At 30.7% G+C, this 15960-nt stretch overlaps 1 protein-coding gene across 2 annotated transcripts; it reads right to left on the minus strand.

Moving 5' to 3' along the window:
• Positions 1 to 5: 5 nt before the first annotated feature.
• Positions 6 to 15865, minus strand: LOC125075994 (alpha-tocopherol transfer protein-like). 2 transcript variants are annotated; one of them, XM_047687910.1, is made up of 9 exons: positions 15836 to 15865; positions 15700 to 15761; positions 15000 to 15167; positions 2309 to 2499; positions 2062 to 2221; positions 1642 to 1703; positions 788 to 981; positions 495 to 699; positions 6 to 274 (listed from the first exon to the last, which is right to left on the minus strand). In XM_047687910.1, exons 4-9 carry the CDS (start codon positions 2490 to 2492, stop codon positions 66 to 68), a joined length of 1014 nt encoding a protein of 337 aa, XP_047543866.1. In that variant the 5' UTR covers positions 2493 to 2499; positions 15000 to 15167; positions 15700 to 15761; positions 15836 to 15865; the 3' UTR covers positions 6 to 65. The 2 variants fall into 2 exon arrangements, 1 of the variants encoding a protein (XP_047543866.1); XR_007120269.1 differs by lacking the exons at positions 6 to 274; positions 495 to 699; positions 788 to 981; ... (1 more) ...; positions 2062 to 2221; positions 2309 to 2499 and adding exons at positions 13807 to 14051; positions 14701 to 14830 and having other exon boundaries at positions 15714 to 15761.
• Between the last annotated feature and the right edge of the window lie 95 nt (positions 15866 to 15960).

A 15960-nucleotide genomic window follows, 5' to 3' on the forward strand; every position in this document is an offset into this window, starting at 1 on the left:
TCTTATGTTACCCTCGCTCTACCATTAATCTTACTTATATTAATAACTAATTTATATTAAGTGATTCAGTCCACTTCAAGTTTTCTAAAGTTTCCGGTAAGACCCCGCATAGCGTCACCAACTGCGTCTGCGCCTGCGCAAGTATTCGCGCCGCTCCGTAGAGCAGAGATGGCGCCCTCACGCGCCGCTTCACTGTACATTTCTAAACGAACCGCCATTTTGTCGTTTAGTAACAAAATATCGCGTTTGTTAGCCATCTCTATTTTCCACAACTCTGAAAGTTAAATATAAATTTTGCTCTAAATATTCTATCAACATATATAAAAAAATTCATACTCATATTCTTATATAACGGATAAGTATTTACTTAGACTTAGTTTTGAGTTTAACAATGAATCAATTACGATAACTTGTTTTTGAAAGTTTTCATTGCAGAAAGTGAGTAAATATATAATTTAAAAAAAAATCTTACAGAATATAATAAAAATACTGACCAATCATTTCCTTCATCGGCATGACACCGCCGTACTCCTGAGGCAACAGCTTCTTATCAATCTCGACCTCGTCTATTGCGGTATATAACTTCACACGTTTTCTGATTTTCTCAGAGATGAGACCCATACCGAAATCCAGCGCAAACTTAATCGTCGGATGGACATTTACGCCGTATATCTCCTTGTGTCTTAATGGAATAGTACGCTGTAATTGATGAAAGTTTTTAAAAATGTTATTTGATTTTATTAATTAGCTCCACTTATGATATACAAGATGTACATTTCGCCATTACCTCGCCATTCTTCACAATCCTTACGGCTTCCTTCGGAGTGAAAAGAGTCATATGAGGGAAGCTAACTCCCGAACCATCTGCATAGTGTACTAGTCCCCGTACCTGGGTTTCTTCGTCCTCCATTAAAGTCTCGTAACAGATGGCCATAACACGGCACATATCCTGGTTCGTGAATTTGTAAGGGTCGAATACACCTAAAATAGAATTTGGATTGTAATTGAAAAGAAAACAAATTTTAGGTCAGTGCAATGGATGAGACTCGGCACAGACCAAATGAACTCAAGGACGACGGATCTGTGCCGCCATGGAACAGTTTGATTGTCCACCTACTAGCTTCGCCAGCTTTTTGATACCCGCTGATTGTATTGTGATCAGAATAACATACATTTACGAAGTTACGAATCGATATAAAAATTAGAGGTATATTTGATTACAATTTCATATTGAATTAAATTACTTAATAAACATTCTCAAACAAAACCAAACAGACATAAGTAAAAAATTGAAGTGGTCAGTGGCCACTTAAATTAGAAAGCCGAGCTTTGTTTTAAAAAACACACAAAATTGTAGATTACGTATTTAAGTACGCAAAGTAATGTTGTAACAGCTACAATACGAATGTTTTTTTTTAGAATTGTGTATTGCAATTATATTTAAATCAAACATGTGATTATTTATTACATCACTATAAAATTAAAAAAAATAACTAGACACCTGGCTATTTTAACGTTATTCAAATCGTATTGAAGCGTAGAAAATACGCAACACGGTTTTACATTACATTTTTACATGGATGGATAAACATTTCTAAAAACTAAAAGAATAACAACTTTTAATGTAGAAATATAACATACCTGGCCTGTAAATTACAACGCGACGTCCTAATTTGTCTTTGAACGGGCTCACAAAAATGTACCTGAAATAATAACATCAATAATTAGTCAAAAATGTTATGGAATCGAGTTTAATTAACCATTCGGTTACGGTACTGTGTTATGGTAAGTGTACATTTATTATAATTAACGAATAAAGTTAACATCAGATTTTCTTTTGTCTTTAATTACGTAAGCTATTAACATAAATTGATTAATAATGAATATTATAGGTGCCAGCCACAGATTGGCTGTCGTAAATTTCGTAGTATTATGAAACTTCCTAATGTATATGCACAACAAAATATATTGATATATTCGTGCATGGACAGTTCGGACTCTCAGCTTTTTAATAAAGCTGCACTATATCTACATAAGATAGAAATTTGAAATAAAAAATACCCTAGGTTGATGATTTCAGTCATAACGGGCAAAGTGTAGTCCAGCTGATTGAAGGCGATACCCCAGGACTGTCTGAGAAGTATGTAGCGTTCAATCGCCTCTTGGGCCATTGGTACACTGAACTTCTTAGCACGCAAATAACGAAGAAGAAAGTTTCCATCTGAAAATATATTCTAATGTCAATAAAACATATCGTATGGTATGACATTATTTATTTAAAAAACTTATCTTTAAATCCATTTCTTACCCATTCTGATTGCGGAAAACTTAGGGTTCTGTTCCATCCAGCTTCTCAGCGCCTGGAGTGCTTGAGACCTAGAATTTTCGGTCTCTCTTAATTCCTCCTCAGCTATCGCCTGAGTTTCCGCTGATAGAGGACACTTATATTCCTCAGCGGGGGTCAAGTATCGTTTCGATAATCTTCGTGACATTTTGTTACTAAAAGTACAAAAAGAAAATCGTTTAAGGAGGTATGTATACAGCAATACGAAGACAAAAAAAAAGGGTTAATTAATATTTAAATTGTAAGGAGCTCTCCTTCTGTTCTTTCGTTATCTTAAACTGTATTATAAGAAAAAAATTAACGCAAAATATTTCATTAGACAAGGTTTTGGATTCTTGGAGCAGTTCTGTCGCAAAATCTTAGCGGATCAACTAGAGAACAAAGTTTTTTATACTTATGAATGTTTTCAATAGACGACGAAACGATATTTTCTTCTACATTAGAAGTTCATTTATCATTATTGACTCATCACACACAATCCGTGCGATGAATTCCAAAAAATAGTTTTCATGTAACAAATGCTATTAGGGCAATATAAAGGCTTATACTTTTAAGGCACGACGAACATTTCGAGAGCCTGGCTTTATATACTTTCCGTTGAACACAACGTTAGCGTCATTTAAAATACAAGTGGTGCCACCTAGGACCTAACGGGTAATACAGGAACTATAATTATACATCTAGACATGCATGTTAGGGGATGAAAATTCCGCGTTTTAGGCCCAATGCTACTTTACTAGCGCCATCTCAATGTTGCGAATTTTAACTAGAACAGCTGGTACTGATAGAGGGCGGGATGGAATATTTAACAATGTTTTTAGGATAACTTTTATTTGTCATAATTAAATGTACTTTTCTTTGTGTCTATTTTCCACTGACATATTTTCCTTGAATATATTCCTCAGTGCGGAACTTATGAATTAGCAAAAACCGACGATTGAATTTGACCTAATACGATCAGTATCAAGAAATTAGATTATAACTATTATAGACAATACAACAAAGTCCCAGTACAAGTTCAATAATATTCTATTGTAAAATTTAAAATTCTTGTCTATCATTCATTATCTAATACATTACTTTTGTAATATTCATTAAATAATATATCTAAAATATATTACATAACTAATTATTTTTAGACAAGACACTCCTGTCCATTAAAAAAAAAGTAAATGAAACGAGTTTTTAAACTTGAGATAAAAAAAACCCGCCGAGTTTTTTCGCTGGTTCTTTTTCCTTCGGTACTTAGCTTCGAGGAGTTTATTTCCAAACCGGTGTTAGATCTTTAACAATCAATGAGAAAGTTTAACGCCTTTTTGTTTTTCTGCTGTTTATCTACCGTACTATAACGCTTTTATATTTAATAAAGATTTTTTAACTTAACTTTGACTTAAAGGTTACTCCACTTACAATGTATTTGCAAGTAGTTGTTTTAACTCATGAAACTTACAAAAAAAGATTCGCAAATCGCCTGTTTTTATTTATTTCATTATATTAATTATATATTTTATATTCGTAAACAGGAAGAAGTTAAAACATAAATTTATCGATATTTCATTTCGGATTATTTAATAATCTATCAATATATGAATAAATTGACATCAAAACATGTTTTCACAAGCAATCCAGCTGTAACCTTTAAACATTACACACGCTTAGTTGCCCTCTCAACTGGCCTCAGCACCCGTCTTTCAAGACATCCGTAATAGATAATGTTTCTTTAAAATTTCACAAGTGACTTGCAAGATATATATTTACTCTTACACCTGTGTGTGCACTGCTATGTAGCAAGCCTCAAGTAATATCAGATTTACAAACTTCGCCCACTGTCTCACGCAACATTGGGTAACTTACGGCTACATTGAATGCTTGAGCAATATTATAATTTTTCGTAGTTACATAAGCTTCGATATTCGGACCCCACTCTTGATATGGCGATTGCGATGGCAAATAATTGGATCGAAATGAGTGGGTCAGATCAACTAAAAAGCGACCACAATTATTATGCTGTCTCTTTCCCGCGCGTAAAGATATTTAAGCTTTGTACAATTAGGGTTCAGACACCATTTTTAATAATGTTTCTATGACACTATGTATAAATAATAATTTGTTTTTAATGTTTATCAATTATTATTTATGAAATACTACACTATAATAAAGTATTAATATAATAACATGAGTTCTATCTTAATTAAGGTAAGTAGGTAATCATTCAACAGATAAATTAAGAAATTAGTAGATACGCCGGTTCATTATTTCTCTCTAGCATAGATTAAGTGGTTGTATACATAGGTGACTATACTAATTCAGAGGCCATAATTCATCAACATAATGAAAGTTTATCGATGATCGCATCAAAGTGATTTATTATTGATTACTTTCTATCTCAATTCCCAATAAAGCGCAGATGTCTAATAAACAATAAAGCAATTTCTAACGAATTACGGCTTATATTTTTAAGACAAAATATGTAGTAAATTAATTTGTAAATATTAACAGTCATTTAATTGAAGAGCCCAACGATTAATCTGATTTCATTACAATCCAAAAACTCGTACCAATATTTGTAATTGTACCTACTTATTAAAGTATGCATCTTCATTTAACTTTATTTAAATTTTTTATTGAAAAAACTTTTTGTTTCAAAAATATTGTGCAATTGGAACATAAGGTGCAATAAATACTGGAACGTACTTAACCTAAGAGTACATTAAAAAAATAATTTACACATACATATAATTTAATAAATCGAATATTTATAAATATGTAGTAAAAAAAAAGGTGTGCATTAAGGATTAGGAAATGTAGTCTTATTTTTATATAGTATTATTTTTTATAGCCATTAACTATAGTTGAAAATAGTAAAGATCATTGCCTATACATCATTATAATATGAAAAAAGTATTTTATATGAATCAATTGATAAGTGTAGTTAAGAATTGCCATGTGCAAAATAATTGAATCGATTATTTTCGCATATAGATTCGAGTGTAAAATACTGGGCGAACTCAACAGTTACCTTAAGTACATTAATTTATTATAATTATCTCTTATGATTATGGCATATTAAAATGAGCTTAAGACATACCAGCACCTTTTATCGACTTGGTCCAAATACCTCCGCTACTGTAAAATTTGTTGCTCGAAACGATTTAAGAAAGATACTTTATGTGTGAAAATGACAACAAAATCATGCATTTTGATTTGAGTAATTAACATTTTTTTTTAATTTTTCATAAAACGAAGGGACGCAAAAATATGTGTAAATTATTTGTATAATACACTTAGGTATAGTACGTTCCAGTATTTATTGCACCTTTTGTTCCAATTACACAATATTTTTTTAAAACAAAAAGCTATTTTAAATAAAAATTAAAATAAATTTAAAAGTAGATGAATAATTATAATTAAGAATTAATTAAATTAATCAGCAGACAACACAAAACGTGCCATTAAATACGCCCCTATAATTATGATACTTCCAACACAATTAAAACATGACTTTTCTATGTAATATTCATGTTTTATATATTTTAAATTATTTTATAATGTTGACCGAATATCGTCTATTTTAAAATTGTTGATATTTAACAAAGAATACATTATATCATCCTCCGTAAGTACCTATTACAGATTAAATCTTATAAAGAAAATTGCTTCCCGGAGATATCTAAACAATTAGATTTGTTTTTAAAAAAAAAATTATATGTGCGTAAATTTGGTCCAACAAAATATTGGTTTGTAAGTTTTGATAGACTGTTTTTTCATTCATTCCACAAGGATAAATTATTATTATCAAAACATGTGATTTGATCAAGATGTAATTGACTTATTATTTCATTATAAATACATTAACTTAGAATTCGGGGCCGGACCGTAAGTTTAGAGGGGCCTGGGCTAACACTACTTAGAGGCCCACCTAAGACATATCTGAAGGTAGACTTGAATTAAATTAATTGAATGGGTTTGATTAATTGCAGGTCTCGCTGGACTGCAAACCATACGATCAGATTAATTTAATAAAGTTATACATTCTTTCGTATTATCGCCTATTTTTGAATTTTGTCCTAACTTAGCTGAGGCCCCTTTGAATCCACGGGGTCTTGGGCTGAAGCCCAGAAAGCCATATGGTAGATCCGGCCCTGTTAGAATTATTTATTATGTATGTAGTTTAAATTAAGTTATCAATTTCCCGACTTCTAAAAGTAACCATTTGATTTGTGTTCATAGTGTGCTATTTTTCAAGTGACATGTGAAATCTTTCACCAATGCCATTTTTTTATAAACGTCGTATAACATCTCCAAACATAGACTATTGGTATAATTTGTATTAATAATATGACATTTAAGTATTTCAATTTTTTGCAATAAAATAAAATAATTTATTTATATATTATTTTTACTTTGAATAAAATATATAAAGAGGTCGCAGACTTATACGTAGAAATTTTGTAAATCAACAATTCTGACAAAAAGGTTACTTTTTACTAACTTATCATTATTTATTTTTTTTATAACAAAGTTGCTTTCCAACGTCTGAATGCTTAGAACTTATAAACTACGCAACGGATTTTAATGCGGTTTTCATTACCTAATAAACAGATTGATTCAAAGGTAACGGTTTTTATATATTAGAGAAAAGCCGAGAATTTCAACATTTCTAGACGGATTTTTTTTTAATGTTTATTTTTCAATCTAAAAGTTGGATATTATTTTAAACGCACGGACTGTGTCGCGTAGCTAGTTTTAAAATAAAACGAAAATTATTTACTAGTTCTACAATAATAATTGGTCTCCATTGGACGTTAAGTTAAGCTATTATAACATGGAAATTTAATCCGATTATTAGTTTTAGCATAATACGAGAAAAAAAAACAAATCTTACTCCTTTATTAAAATTATGTTTTTTTCCAAAGATTCTTAGTAAGTAGGTATTCTGAGTGAGAAGGCAATATTTATTAAATTTGCTGTTAACCATACCTACTGCTCTAATTTAGCCCAACTAACTAGTTTAGAGATCGAAATTCAACCATCATGTTGAAAGCTTAAGGAAAACATTTGTATGAATTCGTATGTTTCGAACTTTTTTTATCACCCATTTCGAAGGTTTTCCAGTTCATCGACAACTAGATACTAAACTTAAAATAAGAGAATAAAATCGAATATCAAACAAAGCAAAAAAGGTGCGTATTGAACTGAACTGAACCAAGACGAAACCGTCTTGGCCTATAGGTAAATATGTAGAAGATATCCTAAGCAAAGTATTTTTTTAAAAAGGAAGGATTATTTTATAAATGTATTTAATTTATTTATTTCAGTATTCAAATGTTAAAACACCCAGATAATTATTATTTAATAAATAGTAAAATAGTTGTAAAGTCGCTAAGCCATTAATGTTGCATTATTTACTATAAATTTAAAAGTGGTTCGCATAGCTATAAAAATTGTTTAATAATAAACTTTTATAAAGTATAAATTTGTTGTTAAATCACAAACTATAAAAAGTTTAAAAAAAACTTACTTGTCAAAAAATCCCGCCAAAATTTAACGCAACTTGTCAATTTGACGTGTACACTAAACAACACTCCGGCTTGTACTGGCCACTTGTGAAATGGTTCACGTGCTTTTGCTCCTCGATGATGGAGTAGCTCTGAAACCTCTCAGATATTACGGTAAGAAGTTAAGACACAGCTGGTGAATGGCTCAGGGATTGACAACATTTTGTAAAATTCAAATCGTAACTTGTTTAGCGTGTTGCAATCCCTGCTTAGACTATCCAAAGTTACTTAAAATTGATACAAAATAACTAATAACTATTCAACATATAAATGTGAATATTTTTTATTTACTTCTTATTTACTAATGGTTGTTACCAGAACAAAAAAAATATATAAAATTTAGTTCCATTATTTGGAAAAAATGGCTTTCAATTCAGTTAAGATTTGACCCACTAATAGTAACAGGTGATGTTGAAGAAAAATTATAAAGAAGCACTTATAAATATTTTAGTAAATTTTTTTAAGGACAGTTTTAAACACTATAATATTTTTAGGCTGTATAAAATGAATGAGTGACTCATTATATACAACGACGATCTTATAAAGATCGTGATCGATCGATCTGATTAGTTCCTTTGCATTATTTTGATTAGAAAATAAAAAATAAATCAATGTCAATATATTTGCAAATGATCTCAATTATTTTCTTCGACTTAGTTATTATTATCTTTTATTCGTAGTAATAATTTTGAAAAGGAAAACAATATACCTATGAGATTCTACTCTGGTTCAAAGAGCGTTTTCGGTAAAGATAATTCTTAAGCATGCGTATCATGCTGTCTAGCTCTTATTTACCATAACAATTGTATTATATTATACTAAAATTTTTAGTAATGATTTAGAGTTTGTAAGATAAGAAAGATCATTTTATCGCTTCTTTAATTAAACAAACGATACACATGAGAAGATGTTAACTAACGAGGTTAATAAACTAAAAACGTAGGCGTAACGAAGAAAATCAAAGGTTTGATATAACTGAATTTTTCTCGCGCTACACTGATCGTTACATAAATCAAATTATAGCAAACATTGCGTATAGCATTAAGGTCAGCGCGATTTGAATCAAATTTCGTTGAAAACTGTTGCAATTTTTATATAATCGTGTTTTCCGTACACGTGACATAAATAAAATCTCTTTGTTAGGCCAAATTGAAAAAGCCGCAAATGACCACAAAAAATAAGCAGTACATATAATAAAATACATAATTATCGTTTTCATAAGTACGGTAATATCTCTTTAAATCAATTTTAATATGGTTAAAATTCTATTAAACCAGAAAATTGACATAAATGTTATGAAAAACAATGTTAATTCTGAAATAAGTTCAACTTGAAATAAACTTGTACTTAAAAAATTAACGGGATAACAATTATCCACTTGACTTTACTTATAATTTCATATTTATTTTATAACGCCCTAAAATTATGTAATTTGATCTCGCTAGTGGGAAAACTGCGCAATTTTAAATACAATAAAAATATGGCGTACGTAACGATTTTCTTGTACCGTGTTTTACCTATGATAAACAAAGGTCATTCAGACAAAAAATAAATAATTGTTACTACAAAACAATAGAATCTATTTCTCAGATTTCAATTAATCTGCAAAGGAAACCTATAAATAAAAATATAATACCATTAGTACAAAAAATCGAGTATTATAAACAAAGTACCTAAAAATTAATACTGTCAAAATTCGTTTCATATAATATAGTAGTAGTTTATATAGTAGGTACTAGTTGTCGCACGCAACTTCGCTTGTGGCTTAGAAGTTGATCGTCAGGTGTTGGTCCTTCTTTGAGATTTCAGATTGCTTCGTAACTAATTTAATCAAATTCGGTTGTGTGGTTTGACCGTGAATAGGAAGACGGATAGAGCTACTTTCGCATTTAAAATATTAGTATATATACATATATCGCATATCGCATAGATCCTATGAATTTGTTAAATTTCATAACGTTTGGTCCAGTAGTAATCACGATGAGATATCAAACAAACAGAAACACTTTTGCGTTTATATTATACATATTAGTCTGATGAAAAATTTGCAACAAGATTCAAATAGCTTTACATACTTTACGTTTAATTCTATAATGAAGCAAGGGGATTCAAAAACGCTTTTATGAGCCTACTTAAATAAATAATATTTTGCTTTTTGATTTTTAAATAACAAAAAAGTTTTTCAATATTTAACTAGTTTCAATAAAGAATCGGCCGATGATGTAGAGCGGGATGAATAGATATTCTTTTAGAAATAGTAAAACCTTTATGAACTTTTAAGACGCTTCAGAACTACTTCATAGTTGCATACAAAATCATTATTTTCGTAGATATATAAATACTATTTTCAAGACGGCAACAACTCAAAGATTGTGTTGCACGGCTGGTCGGCGATTGGTGTGACGACACAGACACCACATGAGTCAACGACATGAGAAAGGCACTATCAGGCCAAGGTTGTAAATGAAAAGGGCACGCCATAGTGTATGGAAATTTGAAGCTTTCATTAGAACATATTGACAAAGAGTTAAACTTCTTTTATTTTATCCTCCAGGTAATGAGGAATACAAATGTAACATATTTCGAGTTTTATTACTGTGACTTTATTAATTATAATTTATAAATGTATGTATCCAAAAACGTACAAATCAAGCCTGCACACTAGCAGTGCTTAAAAAAAATATTTTTAGGAATACTAATTGTTGTGTTATTCGTAAAAAAGTATATTGTGACTGTCGTTGGGGTATAAGATTGTTTCATACATCGTTTAACTAAATTTGATTCAGTGGTAGGACCGTGAAAGAACAATAGAGAGAAATATTTACTCATTTATAATATTAGTATAGTATATCACGCAAAATCATGTTACGAGACATTTGGAAGAAAAAAATTTAACAAAGCAAAAAAAAATGTAATGTACCGATTTAAATTGATATGTTTACTAAAAGCGATCTCCTCGCTTAGAGGACAATCTATTCTTTATATGATTTTTTACAAATGTATAAATATTTAATGAACACATTGAAACTTGGTTGGAAATAGTTTGTCTACCTGGTTAATTACTTAATAGACATAATTTTATCTTTGCTTTCTATCTGAATATAATCTTAACGTCTGCAGCGAGATATATCTCGTAATCAACTCAGTTATCTAGTTATGAAATCTAAACAAAAAGTTATATTTTAGCACATGTAAGCTGATAGGCAACTAGGCCACCTGGTTGCAAGTGGTTACTATTGCCTAAAAAAGTTGGAGCCGTAATTTTTTTTACCATTATATCACCAACCTTGGGAACTAAACGGTGACCATCCTCGTGCTTGTAGTGGCGGAAGCAGTGCTGGTTGGCAGTAGAATATATGATGAGTGAGTGGTAACTACTCAGACGGTCTTGCACAAAGCCTTTATATATGTTAGACAAGTAACATTTAATACTTTAAATATGTTAGACAAGTAACATTGAAGCTGCATTAATCCTCTTCTCCAATAAAATGACTTAACGGAAAACAACTCAGAAGGGGTGACAGAGGTTGGTTTGAAAACTGGACGCAACTTTCTCCGAAGTTATAATACCTACATAGATACGTGAAATTCTATGAATAATTAAATCCATATTTATCACATATCCATATATTCACATATCCATAGTAATATAAACTCCATATTTTCATCAGGAATACCTGTTAGTCATTACGTTTTGAAATCGTGTATTTGTTAATTACCCACAACTATTCTTGAAAGATCTTGGGATGCAAAAAATATATATTTCGAAATCCAGCTCGGTGTTCTCGTCGTCGTAAAGTTAAATATAACTCTATATAAGTGAGATCAAAGCAATATCAACTTAAATGACAATGTAGGAAGTGGCAAAATCGCGTGTGTCTATAAACGAAGCGTGATCATTTCATATCTGGTGACCGTTTTCCACGTCTGTCTGTTATCAAATATTCATTACAGAGAGCAGAGCAGAACCAATTCGCAAAACCACAAGAAACATTATAATACTTGACGATCGTTACAGTGCAAATCTTAAAATACATAATACTGAGAGTGAACTTCCCTATTACACTCAAAGTGTGTCAGTCGTCCATTGTCGAGACGTTATGTCAACATTTTGTCGTCTTGGTCATCGCATACAGAAACTCGTTTCACAAATGTGCCTGAAGGTGACCTTCAACCAGCGGAACTTTAAATAAAACGACACAAAAAATCTAAGCGTGCGAATTTGGATACCATTTTAGCCAAAATAATTGACTAACGAGAATAAGATTTTTGTAGAGATAATAACTATTTTGGTATTCATTGCAATTTGTTGGTACGTTTTAATTTTATTTTTCATTAATGTTATTTTGTTTTAATAGTTTTAATATCGTGAATATATAGATTATAGACTAGTAAACGAAGTTCTAACTGTAAAATGGTATTTAAATTCAGTTTAAATTGATTTCATTAAGCTTATAATTTGGAATCAACATGGAATCACACAATGGGGTATACCTGATAAAGAAAAAGTTTTAGTCATCCTACAAATTATTTAATTTTAATTCCGAAATTTTGAAGATTACTAATAAAATTAATGTACTTGTTCCTAGTGGATTTATTTTAGCTATTTATTCATCTTTTAGCATGAAACAAATAATTTGTTGTTGAAAATCCCCAAGTCTTCCTTAACAGCCAGAAACAAAACAAAACACAAATGACATGCTATATTATTCTCTAGAACTAATGGAAACCACAAACAGGTCCGAATTACCCAATTATTTAACCTATTCCAGGTTATCAATTTAGATTTTAAATTCTTAAAACTATCATTCATGAACTGATTTGAAAAAAAATTTTTTGTTTGGGACTCCTTACTTGCCGAAGATACTCACTTTTGGTCCCATTACGATTTCAAGAAAAAATTAAAGTCGATTTATTTTGTTTAAATTTTATAAGTATTATTGAATGGAGAAAATCATTTTACGTTTGCATTAACTTCATCATATCTAATATGCAAAGAGGTAAATAGGCTTATGTCCAAACTACAGAAGAAATCAGCAAAAACCAGCAGTACTCTCATCGCTAATTTGGCTCGCCACACCACACAGTCACACCCGAGGCAGGATTTTGATGCTTGACGAAATCCTTATTACGCGTGTCCACCCGACACCACTACAGTTCTTCCATTAGCTTGGAGCTTTGTGTTGCCTAGTTTGACCTTTTCTAAAGTTCACAAGAAGTCATATAACGAACTGAAAGAGCGTCGAAACAAATGGCGGCAACGCGATGAAGTTCCACTTACGTTGCTTAGCAATTAAGTGCCAAATGACTGCAAGACTAATTATTCTCTCGACTCCGATAAGGCTCGCACAAAGGATTTTCACCCTAAAAACCTTTACTAATACTTTTTTATTATTATTCTGTGTATTTCAATAAAAAATGCTTTTATTGTATTTCATCCAAAACTTTATGACTCAAAAATAGATTGTAAGTCTTCGTCACAAGAAACGCGAGGTTTATGTTGTCATAGCTAATCCGACCCTGGACATGCAACGAGATTCAGACGAAGATGACGAGGAAGAGTTTTGAAGTGAAACTTGATTATTGCGGTTAGTATAGGCAAACGCTTTCGACTTCATAAAACATTTGAAGAGTATATTTTCAAATTATCAATAATTTGGTCGTTTATTAGGAAATAGAGTGATAAAAATTGAGACTACCGATACATATATTAAATTTTTCATTCGCTTAAATTACCTACATAATGATAAACAGACCTTAGTTTTATTTTATTCCATGCGATTTGTTAGTAACGTAGTAGGTCCGCTATACTATGCACTACAAAAAATAATCAATCTACTTAAATTTTTAATAATAAAACACTTATTTACTTAAGTATATCATATTTAATTTAGCAAATTTGTGATCATAACATCGCCGACATTTATAATGTAATTTTACCAATCAATAATGAATACCAAATAATATTTTAGAATTTTAACCAATGGTGTCATTCCAACTCAAGGTCAAAACTGTTTATTTATCCTCGTTCCTACTGCCATCTTGTTTTTGGTTACATAATAATGCAGCCCCGACTTGCGAACTAGTATGAATCGTGCCTCAGAATCATTGGAATCGATTAACGCAGAAACAACCCGTAAATATCCCACCTGTGGGCAAAATTATCTTATTCTTTTAAAGGGCTTGATCTTTGGAGTATTTTCCGCCAGGCTGCTAGACCACAAGAAATAATTATGTATGCTTCCATGCAGATTATATTTGTGTTTATTAAACGTGATTAACAAAAATAAACACAAAATAAGTATAATAATTATTATTCAATGGTTCTAGAACATGCGATCTTCAGTATAATTCACACTTTTTTCACTTAACTATTAAGCATAATTCTCAATAATTTCGACTGTTTTTATTGCGTTTAAATATCAAAGATTCACATAATTACTCGTTTCGTGTATAACATATTTATCAAAAAAAAAGGTTATAATAAGAATAATACTTAATGCATTTTAAAATTAATGAGTACGTAAGTAAATCATTTAAATTTCTAAAAACATTAAGCGCTTCTAATATAAAATTTTATACCTGTGAGAAAAAACTATAAACTTCATTACAAAAACCTACATTAAACTTGAATAGTAATTATGAAAGTATATCTTCATAAACCGAAAACGTCGTTAGAGCGTTGTACGCGCCCGGTATTACGTTGCTAGTTACAAAACACTTATTAAAAATACCGTCAACCGTCAGCTATTCTGCAATTTTCAAATTAATGTTATATAACAATCGTAGATGGCTTACATTGTTTAGATGTCGCAATATTATTCGTTTCATTTATGGTATTAACATCACTGTGTTCCTCGACATGATCATAATATTGATTTTTATATATTCATCTGCCCCAACGCCTCTAAGATGCTTCAGGGTCACCCTATAAACGAGTTTTAAGACGAGGTTGAAAGGTCACAATGGATTTGGCGAATATAAAATAAATATTGCTCTAAATCCCCTAACCCAAGTAGTGCTCGTTTATTATGTAGATTCTTTCGTCAGATTGCGTTATGTACATAATATATACAAATATGCATATAATTACTCACTAATTTTTTTTTAAGTAAGATCTATAAATCCAGACGAAATGATGCGACCAACTTGTGTCAGCACGATCAACAGGAACGTAAAGGCAACACAGAGGAATACGATTTCCACCAAGTCGAAGTTGCTACAATAGGTAGCTTTTATCGGGAATTCGAAATCAGCCCCCATGTCTGCTAACAAAGAAAAATCAAATAGTCAAAATAAAATAAATAAATAAAAGTCAAAATACGTGTTTAAGGAAAATCAAACGAGAGGTATCGTGGTACACTTGATTGGAAAGAAGTTTCTTTTACGATATATCATAATGAAATAATATTGTTAGTAAAATAGAAACCAAATCCTAGATGAAGTTGATAAAAGCTATAATTGGTTTTTCTGTGGAACAATTGTTAATAACAGTGCGAAATCAGGAAGTTGGAGTGTGTACACTCTCATGCCTCGGACACCATGTAAAGCCGTTGGTTCTTCGCCTTCCATCGCCTTCCATCGGATTATGAGAGTGAGGAAATATGCAGTGCATCTGTATTATAATGTGTCCTGCGTATTTGGTTGGTCTCCCTTGAGGTTGGCCACCCTAACCGAAATCGATCAGAACGACATCATTATCATCGTCATCATAAAATAATTATAAGTTTTATGTTTATCTCTATATAATCATATATTATTAATATAAAATAATAACTAAAATAAATAAGGTCTTACCGTACATTACTCACCTTATTATCTAACACGTTGAAAGGTATTTTCTAGAAATAAATGTAGGCCTGTAAAAAAAATTACTAATATTTATAACTTATTAGATAGGTACCTATTCTAATAAAAAAACATTCATACCTACTTTTTTTGTACATAACTCATCTTTACTCATTAAATTTACACATTTATTATATTTTTGTAGAATTTAAATAATGAATTATAAATTAGGGCACCATATTTTAAGCTATGATTTGAAGTGACGTAAAA

This window comes from Vanessa atalanta, chromosome Z (genome assembly GCF_905147765.1).
Source record: "Vanessa atalanta chromosome Z, ilVanAtal1.2, whole genome shotgun sequence".
NCBI classification, from domain to species: domain Eukaryota; kingdom Metazoa; phylum Arthropoda; class Insecta; order Lepidoptera; family Nymphalidae; genus Vanessa; species Vanessa atalanta.

Bases quoted from the DNA above. Each gene is read 5' to 3' on its own strand.
- LOC125075994 (XM_047687910.1), bottom strand. From the start codon at position 2,492: ATGTCACGAAGATTATCGAAACGATACTTGACCCCCGCTGAGGAATAT. The intron at 982-1,641 runs GTATGTTATATT...ATTCTATTTTAG, and splicing joins CGTTGTAATTTACAGGCCAG to GTGTATTCGACCCTTACAAA. The intron at 700-787 runs GTAATGGCGAAA...CATCAATTACAG, and splicing joins GGATTGTGAAGAATGGCGAG to CGTACTATTCCATTAAGACA.